This window comes from Nicotiana sylvestris, chromosome 4 (genome assembly GCF_000393655.2).
Source record: "Nicotiana sylvestris chromosome 4, ASM39365v2, whole genome shotgun sequence".
Taxonomy (NCBI): Eukaryota; Viridiplantae; Streptophyta; class Magnoliopsida; order Solanales; family Solanaceae; genus Nicotiana; species Nicotiana sylvestris.
The window spans coordinates 19,776,070-19,796,539 of record NC_091060.1 but is presented as its reverse complement, the minus strand read 5'-3'; the positions used below and the strand labels follow the sequence as shown (position 1 = coordinate 19,796,539).

At 39.2% G+C, this 20,470-nt stretch overlaps 1 protein-coding gene across 1 annotated transcript; it reads left to right on the top strand.

Annotated features, from left to right (window-relative positions):
- Positions 1 to 19,283: 19,283 nt before the first annotated feature.
- On the top strand, positions 19,284 to 20,096 carry LOC138889304 (uncharacterized). Its single transcript, XM_070172596.1, has one exon. The coding sequence runs from the start codon at positions 19,284 to 19,286 to the stop codon at positions 20,094 to 20,096; it is 813 nt and encodes a 270-aa protein (XP_070028697.1).
- Positions 20,097 to 20,470: the final 374 nt, after the last annotated feature.

Sequence of the window (20,470 nt, the reverse complement as noted above, 5' to 3'; positions counted from 1 at the left end):
CAGATGTCGATTTACGAGGCAAGGGCACAGCGGAGTAAAGAACTTCACGGTTTGAGATAAATAACTCTTTTAAACTTAGTGTTGAGGGTATAAACCCCAAATTATGTGTTATGTGATTGATGTTGAGGTGATGCACATGCTAGGTGACGGGCGTGTGGGCCTGTACCCTGTCGCGCCCCCTTTTTCTCACGAAATCGGGTTCATGACATTTGGGAGGACAACTCGTTTCCTTTCGGGAATTGGGTTTGAATTGAAGAGTCGCCACCTAATGATTTAAGTGCATTAGGACACTAAGAAAGGTTTGATTTGAACAACTAGAGATTGGGTAAGGGCTTGAAATTATCCCAAGGGGAAGGTGTTAGGCATCCCTCAGGATCCACTAGTGTGGTTCCCGGCCAGACAATTATTGTGACTTAAGTGCAAATAACACATAGGCAAATAAAACTTCAAGTAAGAGGGGATTTTCACATAATGGTTACAAATGAGCAAAGTTAGAAAGAACAAAGGGAAACTGATTTTTGCCTTAGAGAAATAATTTAAAATTTAGAAAAGAAGCAAAGAATCAAGGAAACAAAGGGAAGGGGGATCCTAGGTTTATAAATAATATGGATCATCCCACACAACATCTGGTAATCACTCCTCAGTGAGGGGCTACACGTGATGTTATCGCGTGGTCATCATATCCATATCTACCCTTTCCCACCCCGTTAAGGTATTAAAGCGTGGAATGGTCTTGTTTACTTATTACATGCTATTTCCCGCCCCAATCCTTATCAGTCCTGGAGGCAATTAGGACTACTAATCTTAAAGGGAAGGGATATTAGGCTTGTTTATAGTTTCAAAGGCAAAACTCTAAGGCCACATATAAAAAAACGTATAGCAAATTGGGGGAAAGCACATAAACAAGTGAAGGGCTCAGATAGGCCTCCTTTAAACCAAAGAAAGCACAGAATTTAGCATGACTTACACATACTTTTTAAGGTTTGATTAAAATTTAAAGGTTGAGGCAGATTGATTTATTACGTAATTCAGATAAGAAGCCCGAATCAGGCCTGCTGCTGGTTGTAGCCAATAAAATCTGATTCAGTTTATAAGTTTACCCTATGGCTTGTCTAAGTGTTAGACGAAAACCTATATGCATGATATCTACTGATTTCAGAAATAATGAAATAAACTGAATACATACCGATTTAAGAAAAGTCGTCAGTTATTAAAAAAAGCAAGTTTTAGCAAGAGATCATAAGTTCTGCAACTGGTGGTACGTCATTATTACTGGTTTTAGACTTGTAAGCGAGTGAAACGATTCAAACTTGATTAATAGCTCCTATAGGCATGCTTTCTATGCGTTGTTGATTTTAAACCCCTTTTAACAGACATGGTAAAATGCAAAAATCCTATAAATATGATATCTAGGTGTTGAGTTTCATTTAAGGCCTATGAACATGATATCTAATTGCTATTGATTGATTAAGACCTATAAACATGATTGCCAAATGAAGAATGTATATGCAAGATTCAGAAAGATCTATAGGCGTATTTTCTATATGCATATGCAGGATTCAGATTTCCAAGTAATTATAGACATGTTATCTATATGAGAGAATGCAAAATTCCTACAGACATGGTATCTATATGAGAAATGTAGAATTCAAGAAGTAACCTATATGCAGGATATCTATATGAGAGTGCAGAAATTCAGAAATACACCTATAGACAAGTTATCTATATGAGAGTGCAGAAATTCAGAAATACACCTATAGGCAGGATATCTACCCTTTGCATACATAGTTATTCCTCCCTTTTCACTAGCCATCCCCAAGAGTTTATTACAAAATTATTACAGCCCAGAATGAAGATAAAAGAAGAAAATACATTAGAAATTAAAAGGTACAACCAAGGAGAGCGTGATTAAGACTTCATATCTGAAATATGAAGTAAACCAACTCCAAGAGTCATGATCTAAAGCCTTTCTCCATTTGGATGTGTCAAAGTTCCCTAAGAGCCTCGAAAAGGACTCCGGGCAATGCTCACACCAAATTGCAATGTCAGATTAGGACAAGTGCAGTGTGGAAGGGCCAGCCCTTAAGTGTCCAAGTTCAGAGGGAACTCAAGGTCCCAAGGCAAGGCTCACAAGAGGGGGGGACAGAACTTAGGGACTAAGAGAGAGTGCAAATGCATAAATAGAGTGCTGAAAGGGGGAAAGGGAAAGGGAAACAATTACAAATAAATACACATAGGGGTATAGGGGAGGTGGTAAAGAGGCAAAGACAGGCTGGTGGGCATACCCAGCAATGAGAAATGCTGGCACACCCATAAGCCTGTTAGAACACACTGTTTAGAGATTAGGATCCTAAAGGATCAAGTTTAATTCATGGACAACAACTTACATATTGCCATGTTTAAAACAGATGTTCAAACACAGAAGGGGTAGGGAATAGGGATTCATAGTAGAAACAAACATAAAGAAATCAACATGCTAATTGAAATATCGAGCTCTACAGAAGCAGTAAGAAGATATAGATACACAAACTATAAATAAACACATTGTTGTGATGCTGAAGCTTAAATCAGGACATACCAGTTTCAAAGAAACAAGTAAAGAAAACAGTAGGTCTTGTAAACAGGCCACAATGCAGACAAAAAGAGAGAATATTATTGTGTGTGATGAGTTCAAAGGGATTGTGAAAATTGTGTTTGAGTTTGCGAAAGAGTTGTGCATTAATAGTGTGAAAATCAGACGGAAACAAGGTAAGAAAACAGTTAAGAAACTGAATATCAATTAAGAATAAATCACACAAGGATTCCTTTATTCAAGGAATTCAGATTCAAACGGGTAAGAACTATTTAAGGAAGGAAATTAGCTAAGCACTTTGTGCATAGTAGGCAATTAGGGGTAAATACATAAGAGAGTTACTTAAGGAACAAATTTGAAATACACAGTTGTACAAATAAGGTAAGAAAATCAATTAGTATCCAGTAAATCAAAGTGTCTGAGATTTTGTTATTACTGATCCATGAATGAACCAAGTCATAAAAGCTGAGAAGGGTTTTAAAATTAAGTCGAGTCTTGAGGAAAATCAACAAACAAAGAAGGAAAATCAATTAGTCCTATTCAAAAGGAAGTCTGAACTAATCATAAATTTGAAAACCCCTTTAAAGGGAGGTTCGTCACATATAAAGAGCATACAAACATGCTGAGTTGAAAGAAGATGTTGTGCCATTGCAAAATTAGTAGGAAAATCCAGTGTAGAAGAGTTTAGTAAAAGCCAGAATTGTATGAAAACAAAGATGCCCAAACTCAGTTCAGAGACTCGAAATTGGTCTGAAAGAGTTGGGGGTTTTGAAATAAGAAAACCACAAAGCAGATATGAGAGGGAAAGCAATTGAATCGAAACATGTTTAAAGGTTTCAGAAAAGAACTGAAACTTCCAACATGCCTCTTTCATCAACAGAACTCTTGAGTAATATGCAAACACAGTAGAAGGGTTCAAGGCAAATAGAGTGAAGAAACTAATTCGAAGCATGATGAGAAGAGACTGATAAGAACAGTAGAAGAAGCTTGCTTAAGAAGATCTTTTAGAAGAAACTTAAACAGAGCTTAGTAGAAAGAACTTAATAAGGAGACTTAAGAACTAAAAAATACAGTAGAAGAAACACAAGAACACAGGAGAAAAGAAATACAATAGAAAAGCATGCGAGAACATAGTATAGGAAAACACAGTAGGAGAAGCATACAATAACATGGTAAAAGAAAAATACAAGATCACAGTAGAGGCAAATACACACAAAGAAAAAAAGAAAGAAAGTCAGAGAAACATTTAAATATTTTCAAAAAGCCCTAGATCAGAGAAGAAATGGTTTTGAAAGTAATTTTTGAAAGAAAAGCTAGAGAAATCATTTGAAAACTCAGGGAAAGCATGGATACACAACAGATCTAAAGGAATCAGAGAAAACCTCAAAGGGTTAGGATTTCAAAGGAACCTTAGAAATGAGAAAGGCTTTAAAAAATCACCGATCTGAGTCGGAGAGGTCAGAATTGGGCTCAAACAATCATGGTACGCTGGAGCAAAGCCGGAGATGACCATGAAACTTTGAATTGATAGAGGTCTGGATATGACCCTTCATGGTCAGGCCTTGAATCTTCAGAAATCAGGCACGTAGGAGCCGTAGGAGGCCGGTGTAGGGTTTCCATAGCCTTGGAAGCCATGGATTCCGGTGGTTTTCAGGGTGGAAGTGGTGGGAGGTGGCTAGGGTTCGAGAAGTTTTGAGAGGATTTGAGAGAATGGGGAGGGTTTAGAGGTAGCTTGGTAGGTGGAAAATGATTTAGGTTTAGGGGGGTTGGGTAATTAAAAATGGTAAGGAAGAAATGTGGCCGTTGATCGAGGGGGGTCGGGCGGGTCATTTAAACGGGTTGTGGTCGGGTAATTTTAGGAATTGGTCTGGGTGATTTGAAATTGGGTTGGATTAGGGGTGCAAATTAGGCTGAAATTGAAATGAAATCTGGCTAGATTTTAAATAGCCACTTTCCCCCATTTATTTTATAAAAAATAGCAAATAAAAATCTGGAAATAAATTGCAAGTACTAAAATGATTTATAACATATAATTATCAATTTAAAAATACTGTACTTAATTTTTATAAATATAAATGCAATCAAATCGTAAATGAGGCTAATATTGCAATTACATGTAGTTGAGCTTTAAAAAATGCTAAATAAATTTGTAAAAATATGCAAAAATTATCTGGGCTGTAGTTTAGTATAAATATGAGAATTCAACAAGTGAATCACCAAAAATGATAATTTTGGACACTTTTTGGATTTTTCTTGGTAAAATAAGGCAATAAAATTGATTTTAAAAGCCTTTAAAATTAAGGAAAAATAATAAAAATATTGTAAATACTTATATATGCATACATATGCTATTTTCAAAGTATTTTGCATATGAAAAATATACAGAGAAAAATTGGGTATCAACAGCTGCCCCTCTTTACCCGGGAAGGATGAAAGAGTTGTCGGGTAATGATATGATGGCCAATTTTGACCGAACAAAATGGTTTGAAGAGGATGACCGTGCTCTGGTTCCTAAGCTGCCTACATATCCCTGATCTTACAAGAATCAGGCCATATGTAGTTCAGGATCCGTCGGCGGAATATGCCGATGAAGATTTTTCAAGACGGACTCGATATTTGGGTTGGGATGGATGGTTAAAGTCTAACAGGGCTGTGGGAACTGGAACATGATTGATCCTACTGAGGCAGTCAATGCTCGCCGGTTTACCTGCAAATAAGCAATACAAGTGTATATTGTGCGAAAATTTAAATGTGATGCAAGTTCCCGTCGGACAATGAATGTTGTCTTTGGAGGGTTAGGATGACATCCTCAGACTATGACATTATGGGCCATGAAGCGTATAATAAAGGATTCGCAAGCCATGAAATGATGCTCTCGGGCTATGAGAATGATGCCTCCGAACTATGATCCTTTTGGATAATGATATGCAAGAGATTAGAAGGGGTCCTCAGGCCATGGCATGGCATTCTCAGGCAATGAAAGTGCTGCCTCCAAACAATGAAGCCTTTGGACAATTTTGGCGATCTTTCAGCCCATGAAATGTAGTAGGTGGCAATCTTTCAGCCCATGAAATGCAATAAGTGGCGATCTTTTAGCCAGTGCAAATGTAAAATAAAGCAGCGATATTTTATCCATGCAAGCGTAAAATAAAGCAGCGATATTTCAGCCATGCAAGTGTGAAGGTGGAGATCTTTCATCCCATGCTAACATAGAATAAAACGGCGATATTTCAGCCATGCAAGCGAAAAAGAAAGCGGCGATATTTCAGCCATGCAAGTGTAAATGAAGTGGCGAGGCGTAAATAAGGTGGCGATATTTCAGTCATGCAAGGTGTAAATAAGGTGGCGATATTTTAGCCATGCAAGATGTAAATAAAGTGGCGATTTTTCAGCCATGAAGATGGAGGTAGAGCTTAACCTCGGAAGGCAGAATGGTAGCCTTATACAATGTAGAGAATGTAGATAGAGATAGAGCTTAGTCTCGGAAGGCAGAATGGTAGCCTTATGCAATGTAAAGAATGCAGATGGAGACAGAGCTTAGTCTCGGAAGGCAGAATGATAGCCTTGAATGCAGATGGAGACATGGCTTAGTCTTAGAAGGCAGAATGGTAGCCTTATGCAATGCAGGAAATGCAGATGGAGGTAGAGCTTAACCTCGGAAAGTAGAATGGTAGCCTTATGCAATGCAGGAAATGCAAATGGAGGTAGAGCTTAACCTTGGAAGGCAGAATGGTAGCCTTATGCAATGCAAAGAATGCAGATGGAGACAGAGCTTAGTCTCAGAAGGCAGAATGGTAGCCTTATGCAATGTAGAGAATGCATATGGAGACAGAGCTTAACCTCGGAAGGCAAAATGGTAGCCTTATGCAGGAAGTAAAAATAGCAATTGGCAATAGAGTTTTCTTAGTTGATAACGGATCGTGGTATCGTGATTGCTGGGGATATTGTGCCTGCTGGGGACACTATTGTGTGTGGATAACACCTGTGAGTAAGTGCCACGGTTCTGAGAGTTGTATTCTTGACCAATATTTGTCTTGTAAGCGTATGGTATATTTGATGATTTTGCAACTCGAGTGCCTACATCCAAAAAAAAAGTCGTGAGTTTGTAAAGGGGGAAAGGTTAGTTCGTGTCCCCTGTTGGCTTTGCTTGACCTGCTCAATTTTGATCTGGTGATACTGCTCGTATCATTGGGGTAGCGCTGCTAAACAAAGCGATTTCAGAAATAAACTGCATGATTTTAGTAAAGAAAATGTAACATAAATACATAATTAAGAATAGTTTTCTTTAGATGAACCGACGACTGTGACGTGGTTCAAGACATTGCAACTTTTCTTGCTCCGGAATTTTGAGGTCCTCCTCAAAATTCTGCCCTAGTATATTAGGTTGTTGCTTCTGACGGCTGCTTGCGACGAATGGCTAAAATCACTTCTGAATTTTGAGGGTCCTCTTCAAAGTTCTACCCCAATTTCCAATTACGGGGGGGGGGGGGGGAATGAAAATTTTATTGACTTGTGACCGAACCCATAGGGCTGCCTATGTACCCCCTCTTAAATGGGAATCATGTCAGGCGTAGTTCAAATTACATCATGAAAGAAAGCATAAAGGTTACACATAGTATCGCTTGACTGCGTCTGAATTGATCGGCTTTGGCCAAATTTCCCCATCCATTTCTGCAAGTATGAGGGCTCCTCCTGTTAGAAACCAGTGCACCATGTATGGACCCTGCCAGTTGGGAGAGAACTTCCCTTTGGCTTCATCTTGATGCGGGAATTTTTTTTTAACACCAACTGCCTCGGTGCGAATTGTCTCGGCTTGACTCTTTTGTTGAAGGCTTTGGACATTTTGTTCTGATAAAGTTGACCATGCAAACTGTGTTCATTCTTTTTCCATCTATAAGAGCCAGCTGCTCGTAACGACTCTTCACCCACTCTGCATCGTCGAGTTCTGCTTCCTGTATGATCCTCAAGGAAGGGATTTCTACTTCGGCGGGAATGATCGCTTCTGTACCATATACCAGCACGTAGGGGGTTGCCCCACTTGATGTTTGGACTATGGTGCGGTATCCCAATAAAGCAAATGCTAGCTTCTCGTGCCACTACTTATGCTTCTCTATCATTTACCTTAGTATCTTCTTGATATTCTTGTTGGCGGCTTTGTTCGTCTGAGGTCTGTAGAATTCTTGTGTTTGATCTTGAAGGTTTCACAGATGGCTTTCATCAAATCACTGTTGATATTGGAACCATTATCAGTGACAATTGACTCCGGAGTCCCAAACCGACAAATGATACGGTCGCGGACGAAATCTGCCACGACTTTCTTAGTCACTGCTCTGTAAGATGTTGTTTCAACCCATTTGGTAAAATAATCGATTGCTACTAGGATAAACATGTGCCCGTTTGATGCGCCAGGTTCTATTGGTCCGATAACATCCATTCCCCAAGCGGCGAACGGCCACGACGAGCTTGTTGCATTAAGCTTTCATGGAGGTACCTTTATCATGTCTACATGTATCTGACGGCGGTGGCATTTCCGGACATACTGGATGCAGTCTATTTCCATAGTCATCCAAAAGTAACCAGCTAAGAGTATTTTCTTTGCTATGACAAAACCATTCATATGTGGACCGCAGGTCCCTGCATGAATTTCCTCTAGCAGTTTAGATGCTTCCTTTGCATCGACACACCTTAGTAATCCCAAATAAGGAGTCCTCATATACAAGATTCCTCCATTGTGAAAGAAATTTTTGGACAACCTCTGAAGTGTGCGTTTCTGAGTAGGATTTGCGAGCTCTGGGTATTCTCCTTTTGCCAAGTATTCATTGATATCATGAAACCAAGGCTTTCCGTCTGCTTCTTCTTCGACATGAGCACAGTAAGCTGGCTGATCATGGATCTTTACCGGAGGGATCAATGAAATTCTTATGTGGATGCTGTATCATAGATGATAGGGTACCCAGTGCATCGGCGAATTCATTCTGGACCCTAGGAACATGCTGGAATTCTGTCTTTGTGAACCTCTTTCTCAACTCCTGTACATGATGCAGATAAGGGAGTATCTTGGATTTCTTGGTCACCCATTCTTCTCGGACCTGATGTATAAGCAAGTCCGAATCTCCAATTACTAGCAACTCTTGAATATTCATGTTAATGGCCATCTTGAACCCTAAGATGCAGGCTTCATACTCGGCCATATTGTTGGTGCAGGGGAACTTGAGTTTGGCAGATACTGGATAATGCTGACCGGTTTTTGATACTAAGACCGCTCCTATGCCAACTCCTTTGAAATTTGCTTCTCTATCAAAAAACATTCTCCAACCGTCATAGGACTCTACAATATCTTCCCCTATAAATGATACGTCTTCATCAGGAAAATATGTTTTCAGGGGTTCGTGTTCTCCGTCCACGGGATTTTCAGCAAGGTGATGTGCTAGTGTCTATCCTTTGATTGCCTTCTGAGTTATGTAGACAATGTCAAATTCTCTCAACAGGATTTGCCACTTGGCCAGCTTGCCAGTGGGTATGGGCTTCTGAAAGATGTACTTCAAAGGATCCATCCTTGATATGAGATATGTGGTATAGGCATAGAAATAGTGCCTCAACTTCTGAGCTACCCAAGTTAAAGCATAACAGGTGTGCTCTAACAGAGAATACCGGGCCTTATACGGGGTGAACTTCTTAATGAGGTAATAGATGGCCTGCTCCTTCCTCTCTGTTTCATCATGTTGCCCCAGAACACAACCGAACACTCCATCCAATACTGCGAGGTAGAGTAATAGAGGTCTACCTGGCTCGAGCGGGACCAAAACTGGTGGTGTTGATAGGTACTCCTTGATTCTGTCGAAGACCTTTTGGCAGTCATCTATCCATTTGGTAGCGGCGTCCTTTTTTAACATCTTAAACATTGGCTCACAGATGACAGTAGATTGTGCTCTGAACTGGCTGATGTAGTTGAGTCTCTCCAAGAAGCTCATTACATCCTTCTTGTTCTTTGGCGGTGGCAGTTCTTGAATAGCTTTGACCTTTGATGGATCCGGTTCTATCCCTCGGCAACTCACAATGAACCCAAGTAGTTTTCCGGCAGGAACCCCAAATGCACATTTCACGAGATTCAGTTTCAGGTTGTACCTTCTTAGTCTGTTGAAGAACTTCCTCAAATCTTCCATGTGATCAGTGGCTTTCTTGGACTTTATGATGACATCATCTACATACACCTCAATCTCCTTGTGTATCACATCATGGAAAATAGTAGTCATGGCCCTCATATAGGTGGCCCCTACATTCTTCAACCCGAATGACATCATCTTGTAGCAGTACATCCCCCACGACGTAATGAAAGCCATTTTCTCAGCATCTTCTTCGTCCATCCAAATCTGATGATATCCAGCAAAACAATCTACAAATGATTGCAACTCATGCTTAGTGCAATTGTCGATCAGGATATGTATGTTCGGCAAGGGGAAGTCATCCTTTGGACTGGCCCGATTGAGATCCCGGTAGTTGACACAGACTCTGACCTTCCTATACTTCTTTGGCACCGGCACAATATTGGCTAACCATGTCGGATATTCTACTACCTTGAGAACCTTAGCTTTGACCTACTTAGTGACTTCTTCTTTGATCTTCAGACTCATATCTGGCTTGAACTTTTTGAGCTTTTGCTTTACCGGTGGACATGTCTGATCAGTTTGCAGTTTGTGGGCCACAATAGATGTGCTCAGACCAGTCATGCCATCATATGACCAAGCGAATATGTCCTCGTATTCTCTTAGAAATTCTGTGTACTCTTCCCTTTCTGACGGTGATAAGTGAACGCTGATTCGTGTTTCTTTGACATTTTCTGCATCTCCCAGGTTAACAATCTCAGTCTCGTCCAGGTTGGACTTCGGCCTATTCTCAAAATTCTCAACCTCTTTAACAATCTCTTCCGATATATCGTCTTCCTCTGAATCTATGTCTGTTTGTTGCATTGTCTCGTTGCATGTCACAGTTATTGGTTCATCAAGATAGATAATAGTAATGCTGTATAAATAAAGTAATAAGAGTAAGAATTTGTAAGGAAACCGAAATGCTTTGATAAATTTCATAACTGTTTTGAACATTGGAAGATCTTATTATGAAAATTCAAAATGCGAAAGGAAAGTCAACTGGTAAAAATAAAAGATAGTGCATGATGCTTTGTTCAGCCTTGCTACCCCGAGGCTTTTCAGGCTCTGGTGTTTCTGATAGTCCAATTGTTGAGGCATGCTCCTCTGCTTACTTCCCGCATGGAAGGGCCTTGTGAAGTAAAATGATGATGCGAGAGTGCATGAACTAACCTTTGGGGAGAGGAATAACAAAGAATAAAACAAAAGGTAACCACGTTAGTGAGGATCATAAAAAATATTGCGGTATTTAAACACATAGTGCGGGAATTTAAATCGTGTCCTAACTTGGGGACCTCTTTGTGCTCGAGGTAGGCCTAGCAACAAGTTGATTTGGAGAACTTAGAATGCTAAATACCTCATTTTATTGATAAAAAGTAGACGAATCCCAAATCGACACTAAATAAACAAGAAATGAAAATTACTAATGGCCATTGGCCTTATTACATTTTATAAAGCGAAAAGATAAACTCCTATCTACTTGGTCCCTGAAGGACCTTCCTAAGGTTGAATTCTCTCGTTGATCAGATCCTCCAGTTCGCATAGGTTCACCAGTAAAAATGCCTTTTCCAGGTGTTCTCCTTCGTTCCCCTCGGCGCTCTGATAGTCGGTGACTCTCTTCCTCACTTTCCCTTCCAATTCCAGCAGACTGTACTCTAGATATTCCAACTTTTCGCTAGCTTTGGAGGCCCTCTTCTTCCACTCGTTGATTTAGTCATTTGATGGAAGACTCCTCCACCAGTCTAGCAAGAGTGGGGGCATGCTAATCATACCAAAACTGGGGACCTTGTGCCTCATTTTCTGTAAAACAAAGGGTTAGGCCCTTACCCCCACCAGACTCGACTATTTAATATCAACAATTAGCATAAACGCATCTAGTTCTCCAAATAAATGCACAGAACATGATGATGTCCGTTTGGGTTTTAGGGAAACCCAATGGACTTTGGACAAGGCTATCTTAAAGGATCATTATGTGGACAACATAACTGACACGACTAGGTTTGACCATGATGCATGCACAGTTAAACAGAGTAAGGTTTCTATGTATTTTTAGACTGGTACCCTTGAGCGGACAACTCAAGGGGGAAAGGCACGGAACCGTCGACTACACCGTTGATCGACTGGTTTTTACTGCAAATACGCCTTTTTCGAATTTAGGGGTGATAATATCGGAAGATCGCAACCACTCATTATAAGTATTGTTATGGTATTTTGTTTGGCACGAGTGGAATATGATGTTGAGCATGATGATACAATAATTAAAGCAGATTGTCACGTATTTGCACGTTAGGAAAGCAGTAAATACAACAGTTTTTATAACTTAAAGTGGTAGTAAAGGAAAGCAGTAAAGGAAATAAACAAAAAGACAAGTCAGTTTTGCAATTGAAAAGGAAATTAAATGCTTAAAAGAAATAAACCAATAATTGCGCATCTAGAAGCATAAATTCACAATAATAGTCTGAAATGGTAAAAGCCTAAAATTCCCCAGCAGAGTCGCCACACTGTCGCGCCCCCTTTTTCTCACGAAATCGGGTTCATGACATTTGGGAGGACAACTCGTTTCCTTGCGGGAATTGAGTTTGAATTGAAGAGTCGCCACCTAATGATTTAAGTGCATTAGGACACTAAGAAATGTTTGATTTGAACAACTAGAGATTGGGTAAGGGCTTGAAATTATCCCAAGGGGAAGGTGTTAGACACCCTTCAGGATCCATTAGTGTGGTTCCCGGCCAGACAATTATTGTGACTTAAGTGCAAATAACACATAGGCAAATAAAACTCCAAGTAAAAGGGGATTTTCACATAATGGTTACAAATAAGCAAAGTTAGAAAGAACAAAAGGGAAACTGATTTTTTCCTTAGAGAAATAGTTTAAAATTTTGAAAAGAAGCAAAGAATCAAAGAAACAAAGGGAAGGGGGATCCTAGGTTTATAAATAATATGGATCACCCCACACAACATCCGATAATCACTCCTCGGTGAGGGACTACACGTGATGTTATTGTGTGGTTATCATATCCATATCTACCTTTCCCACCCCGTTAAGGTATTAAAGCGCGGAATGGTCTCGTTTACATATTGCATGCTATTTCCCACCCTAATCCTTATCAGTCCCGGAGGCAATTAGGACTACTAATCATAAAGGGGAGGGATATTAGGCTTGTTTATAGTTTCAAAGGCAAAACTCTAAGGCGACATATAAAAAAACGTATAGCAAATTGGGGGAAAGCACATAAACAAGTGAAGGGCTCAGATAGGCCTCCTTTAAACCAAAGAAATCACATATTTTAGCATGACTTACACATACTGTTTAAGGTCTGATTAAAACTTAAAGGTTGAGGCAGACTGATTTATTACGTAGTTCAGATAAGAAGCCCGAATCAGGCCTGCCTACTGGTTGTAGCCAATAAAATCTGATTCAGTTTATAAATTTACCCTACGGCTTGCCTAAGTGTTAGACGAAAACCTATAAGCATGATATCTACTGATTTTAGAAACAATGAAATAAACTAAATACATACCGATTTAAGAAAAGTCATCAGTTATTAAAGAAAAGTAAGTTTTAGCAAGAAATCATAAGTTCTGCAACTGGTGGTACGTCATTATTACTGGTTTTAGACTTGTAAGCGAGTGAAACGATTCAAACTTGATTAATAGCTCCTATAGGCATGCTTTCTATGCGTTGTTGATTTTAAACCCCTTTTAACAGATATGGTAAAATGCGGAAATCCTATAAACATGATATCTAGGTGCTGAATATCATTTAAGGCCTATGAGCATGATATCTAATTGCGATTGCTTGATTAAGACCTATAAATATGATTGCCAAATGAAGAATGTATATGCAAGATTTAGAAAGACCTATAGGCGTATTTTCTATATGCATATGCAGGATTCAGATTTTCAGGTAATTATAGACATGTTATCTATATAAGAGAATGCAGAATTCCTACAAACATGGTATCTATATGAGAAATGCAGAATTCAAGAAGTAACCTATAAGCAGGATATCTATATGAGAGTGCAGAAATTCAAAAATATACCTATAGGCAAGTTATCTATATGAGAGTGCAGAAATTCAAAAATACACCTATAGGCAAGATATCTACCCTTCGCATACATAGTTATTTCTCCTTTTCACTAGCCATCCCCAAGAGTTTATTACAAAATTATTACAGCCCAGAATGAATATAAAAGAAGAAAATACATCAGAAACTAAAAGGTACAACCAAGGAGAGCCTGATTCAGACTTCATGTCTGAAATATGAAGTAAACCAACTGCAAGAGTTTATGATCCAAAGCCTTTCTCCCATTTGGATGTGTGAGAGTTCCCTAAGAGCCTCGAAAAGCCTGGCAATGCTCACACCAAAATGCAATGTCAAATTAGGACAAGTGCAGTGTGGAAGCGCCAGCCCTCAAGCCCCCAAGTTCAGAGGGACCTCAAGGTCCCAAGGCAAGGCTCACAAGAGGGGGGGCGCAGAACTTAGGGACTAAGAGAGAGTGCAAGTGCAGAAATAGAGTGCTGGAAGGGGAAAAGGGAAAGGGAAAGGGAAACAGTTACAAATAAATACACATAGGGGTATAGGGGAGGTGGTAAAGAGGCAAAGACAGGCTGGTGGGCATACCCAGCAATGGAAAATGCTGATACACCCATAAGCCTGTTAGAACACACTGTTTAGAGATTAGGATCCCAAAGGATCAAATTTAATTCATGGACAATAACTTACATATTGTCATATCTTAAACCAGATGCTTAAACACATAAGGGGGTAGGGAATAAGGATTCATAGCAGAAACAAACAGAAAGAAATCAACATGCTAATTGAAATATTGAGCTCTACATAAGCAGTAAGTACACATAGATACACAAACTATAAATAAACACATTGTTGTGATGCTGAAGCTTAAATAAGGACATACCAGTTTCAAAGAAACAAGTAAAGAAAACAGCAGGTCTTGTAAACAGGCCACAATGCAGACAAGAAGAGAGAATATTATTGTGTGTGAGTATGAGTTCAGAGGGATTGTGAAAATTGTGTTTGAGTTTGCGAAAGAGTTGTGCATCTATAGTGTGAAAATCAGACGGAAATAAGGTAAGAAACAGTTAAGGAACTGAATATCAATTAAGAATCAATCACACAAGACTTCATTTAATCAAGGAATTCAGATTCAAACGGGTAAGAACTATTTAAGGAAGGAAATTAGCTAAGCACTTTGTGCAAAGTAGGAAATTAAGGGTAAATACATAAGCGAGTTATTTAAGGACAGAATTTGAAATACACGATTGTACAAATAAGATAAGAAAATCAATTAGTAGCCAGTAAATCAAAGAGTCTGAGATTTTGTAATTACTGATCCATGAATGAACCAAGTCATAAAAGCTGAGAAGGGTTTTAAAATTAAGTCGAGTCATGAGGAAAATCAGCAAACAAGGAAGGAAAATCAATTAGTCCTATTCAAAAGGAAGTCTGAACTAATCATAAATTTGAAAACCCCTTTAGAGGGAGGTTCGTCACATATAAAGAGCATACAAACATGCTGAGTTGAAAGAAGATGTTGTGTCATTGCAAAATTAGTAGGAAAATCCAATGTAGAAGAGTTTAGTAAAAAGCCAGAATTGTATGAAAACAAAGATGTCCAAACTCAGTTCAGAGACTCGAAATTGGTCTGAAAGATTTGGGGGTTTTGAAATAAGCAAACCACAAAGCAGAGATGAGAGGGCAAACAATTGAATTGAAACATGTTTAGAGGTTTCAGAAAAGAACTGAAACTTCTAACATGCCTCTTTCAGCAACAGAACTCCTGAGTAACATGCAAACACAGTAGAAGGGTTCAAGGCAAACAACGTGAAGAAACTAATTCGAAGCATGATGAGAAGAGACTGATAAGAACAGTAGAAGAAGCATGCTTAAGAAGATCTTTTAGAAGAAACTTAAACAAAGCTCAGTAGAAAGAACTTAATAAGGAGACTTAAGAACTAAAAAAATACTGTAGAAGAAACAGAAGAACACAGGAGAAAAGAAATACAGTAGAAAAGCATGCGAGAACATAGTATAGGAAAACACAGTTGGAGAAACATACAAGAACATGGTAAAAGAAAAATACAAGATCACAGTAGAGGCAAATACACACAAATGAAAAAAGAAAGAAAGCCAGAGAAACATTTAAATATTTTCAGAAAGCCCTAGATCGGAGAAGAAATGGTTTTAAAAGTAATTTTTAAAAGAAAAGCCAGAGAAATCATTTGAAAACTCAGGGAAAGCATGGATACACAACAGATCTAAAGGAATCGGAGAAAACCTCAAAGAGTTAGGGTTTCAGAGGAACCCTAGAAATGAGAAAGGCTTTAAAAAGTCACCGATCTGAGTCAGAGAGGTCAGAATCAGGCTCAAACAATTATGGTACGCCAGAGCAAAGCCGGAGATGACCATGAAACTTCGAATCGACAGAGGTCTAGATATGAACCTTCATGGTCAGGCCTTGAATCTTCAGAAATCAGGCGCATAGGAGCCGTAGGAGGCCGGTGTAGGGTTTCTAGAGCCTTGGAAGCCATGGATTCTGGTGGTTTTCAGGGTGGAAGTGGTGGGAGGTGGCTAGGGTTCGAGAGGGTTTGAGAGAATGGGGAGGGTTCAGAGGCGGCTTGGTAGGTGGAAAATGATTTAGGTTTAGGGGGTTGGGTAATTAAAAATGGTAAGGAAGAAATGTGGTCGTTGATCATTTCGATCAATGGCCTGGATTAAAAGGGGGGCCGGGCAGGTCATTTAAACGGGATGTGGGTCGGGTAATTTTAGGAATTGGTCTAGGTGATTTGAAATTGAAATTGGGTTGGATTAGGGGTGCAAATTAGGCTGAAATTGAAATGAAATCTGGCTAGATTTTAAATAGTCACTTTTCCCCACTAATTTTATAAAAAATAGCAAATAAATATCTAGAAATAAATTGCAAGTACTAAAATGATTTATAACATATAATTATCAATTTAAAAATACTGGACTTAATTTTTATAAATATAAATGCAATCAAGTCGTAAATGAGGCTAATATTGCAATTACATGCAGTTGAGCTTTAAAAAATGCTAAATAAATTTGTAAAAACATGCAAAAATTATTTGGGCTGTAGTTTAGCATAAATATGAGTATTCAACAAGTGAAGTACCAAAAATGATAATTTTGGACACTTATTGGATTTTTCTTGATAAAATAAGGCAATAAAATTGATTTTAAAAGCCTTTAAAATTAAGGAACAATAATAAAATATTTGTAAATACTTATATATGCATACATATGCTATTTTAAAAGTATTTTGCATATGAAAAATATAAGGAAAAATTGGGTATCAACACACCCTGTGAATGATGACTCTATTATTTCGAAGACACTGTGTAGTGGTCCTACTTTGTTGATATATGTATTTTTACCATGTTATAAGTAAATTGAGTTGTACATCATTCTAGATATTATTTCTACGCTTTATGCCAATATTTTTGAGACCTATAGTGGTCGTTTCTTGCTCTCATCTCACTGATTTTATTGATATTTCGTACTCAGTCATATTCATGTATTCATATAATATCTCAGTATCAGTTGTTATTATTGATACACTATATCATTATTTTTGGGCTGATTTTCATGGCATTGTGAGCCCGTGAGCGAGACTGGAGAGATTGATGACTGAGTGAGGCCGAGGGCCAGATTGTGAGATATTGATACTATAACACGTGAGTTGTCCGTGCAGCACGTGAGTTGTCCGTGCAAATACTGATATTAATACTATAGCACGTGAGTTTTCCGTGAAGATACTGATATTTATACTATAGCACATGAGTTGTCCGTGCAACACGTGAGTTGTCCGTGCAGCACGTGAGTTGTCCGTGCAGCACGTGAGTTGTCCGTGCATCACGTGAGTTGTCCGTGCAGATTTTAGCGCTTGGGCTGCAGGAGCCCCTCCGGAGTCTGCACACCCCAGTGAGTGCAGTCGACTATATATATATGGATTGAGTTACACGCCGCAATGAGTATAGTACAGTGCTGAGTAATTGAGAGTGCTGAGTATTGAGCATGGTAAAAGATAATGCGAGGCAGTGAGATTGAGTACTCTGGGAGTATGAGTACATGAGTTCATTACTGAGAGGCATTGCATTTGGCATGTGTACTTGAGATATATGCATAGAGTTGCATTTCTTTCTGCTGCCTGGTTCTAGTGACATTCATGATTTTACCTGTATTTTGACATGTAGGCATAGAGATGTACTTTCTTAATGCCATTTAAAAAATGAAATCTCCTATTTTGAAAGAAAGTTTTATGAAAAAAGTCACAGTTTTCAGACTTACTCATATTTTGGTGATTTCAGTAAAAAGAATTGAGTTTTACTGTTATACTTGAAAAGAAAATGCTTATTTTTCCTGAACTGTGAACGAGCTGAGTATTTTATTATTAATTTATCCTTTGTGCTGCTTATGAATATTGTTGTGAAGTATTATTGGATGTGGGTATGGACCCTAACTTTGGTACAAGTTCATCACTGCTTTCAACCTGAGTTTAGGTTTGTTACTTATTGAGTACATGGGGTCGGCTGTACTCATACTACACTTCTTACACATTGCGTGCAGATTTCGGATGTCGATGCCGCCGTGTTCGATGAAAGCCGACTTGGAAGATGTTTTGGCGTCCCTTTTGTAGCTACCTCTTATTCATGGTAGCCTTAGAATCATTAAACTCTGTTTATGTACTTTTCAAACAGAAGATGTATTTGTTTCATATCAGTTTTGTAAATTCTACTCACATAAGCTCATGATTTGTACTACCAGTCCTTGAGAAGTGTATAAAAGATCATTTATTTTTCATCAGTTTGTTATATTTTTATTGGACTTGATGAGTTGGCTTACCTAGCGGGATGGGTCAGGTGCCATCATGACTAGTTGTATTTCGGGTCGTGACAATAAAGGTGGCCACGAGAAAATCGGACATCTTCAAGATAAAGCAGAGGAATAACGAGGTGCTAAGGGAGTTCGTTTCCCGGTTTCAGATAGAAAGAATGGAGTTACCTCCGGTCTCCGATGACTGGGTAATACAGGCCTTTTATGCAGGGTCTGAATGAAAAAAGCTCGATCGCTTCTCAGCAATTGAAGCAGAACTTGATTGAATACCCAACTGTGACTTGGTCGGATTTGCACAATCGTTATCAGTTGAAGATAAGGGTCGAGTAAGACCAGTCAGGAGCCCACTTGGGTTCAGTTCATTAACAGATTCGTAGCCAAGTCCCCGAGGGACACGGATTGGTAATTGAGATTCTACAAAGAACGGTATCAGCCATATGCCGAACGAAGAAACAATAGCCCGAACCGTAACCCCCTTCGGAACGATTGGAGAAATGATCGATGTCAAAGTTCTCGGGGACTCATGAGTAAGAGCGGGTTTGATAAATATACCAACCCCACAGAGGCTCCCCGATTATCAGAATACAATTTCAGCATAGATGCGTCGAGGATTGTCTTAGCTATTGGGAGAATTAAAGACACCAAGTGGCCCAAGTCAATACAGACCGATCCTCTAAAAGGAACCCGAATTTGATGTGCAAGTACCATGGCATGCATGGTCATCGAACAGAAGATTGCAGGCAGCTGAGGGAAGAAGTGGCTCGTTTGTTCAACGAGGGCCACCTTCGAGAATTCCTAAGTGATCGGGTTAAGAATCACATCCGAGAAAGAGATGCAAGGAAAATTGAGGAAGAAGAACCACAACACGTAATCCACATGATAATTAGTGGAGTTGATGTCCCCCAACGACTTGTATTCAAACGTACCAAGGTATCAATTACAAGAGAAAAAAGGACTCAGAGCTATGTGCCCGAGGACGTCTTATCGTCTTATGACAGGGAAGTAGAAGGCATATCTCAGACTCAAAAAGATGCCCTAGTAATCTCTATCCTTTTAAACAAAATTCAAATTAAGCGTATTTTAGTGGATCTAGGTAGCTTAGCAAACATAATTAGATCGAGGTTCGTGGAACAACTCGGCCTGCAAGATCAGATCGTACATGCGTCTCAGGTCCTGAACGGATTCAACATGGCAAGCAAATTAACAAAGGGAGAAATAATTTTGCTAGTAAACGTAGCCGGGACCATACAAGATACGAAGTTCCATGTGATCGAAAGTGACATGAGGTACAACGCACTCCTCGGGAGACCGTGGATACACAACATGAGGGTAGTGCCTTCAACTCTTCACCAAATGATGAAGTTCACGGCGGAGGAAAGAGTGAAAATAGTCTACAGAGAACAACATGCAGCGAAAGAAATGTTTGCTATCGAGGAAGTGGTACCAGTACTTGAGCCCATGACCTCGGAGAAATCGAGCAGCAAAGGTAAGCAGGCGGCTAAATAGCCATCGCAATAGGTAACCAAACTTCTTAAAATAGGATCTATTCAGGAGGTAAACACACCGAGAGGTTAGCCAACCTAGTTCTTAAAAGGGGAAACAAACTTAGAATGTGCATAGATTATAAGGACTTAAACAGAACATGTCCAAAGGATTCTTTCCCCTTGTCAAACGTCGATTATATGATCGATGCCACAGTCGGCCTCGAGACCCTAGCTTTTCTCGATGCCTACTCCGACAACTTATTACATTTGGAAACTATTGTTACAATGTAATGTCCTTCGAGCTGGAAAAATACAAGAGCTACATACCAATGCCTAGTTAACAAAATATTCAAAAAACGAATAGGAAAAACAATGTAAGTTTGTATTGATGATATG

Coding starts and splice junctions, on each gene's coding strand:
- LOC138889304 (XM_070172596.1), top strand. CDS start 19,284: ATGTGCAAGTACCATGGCATGCATGGTCATCGAACAGAAGATTGCAGG.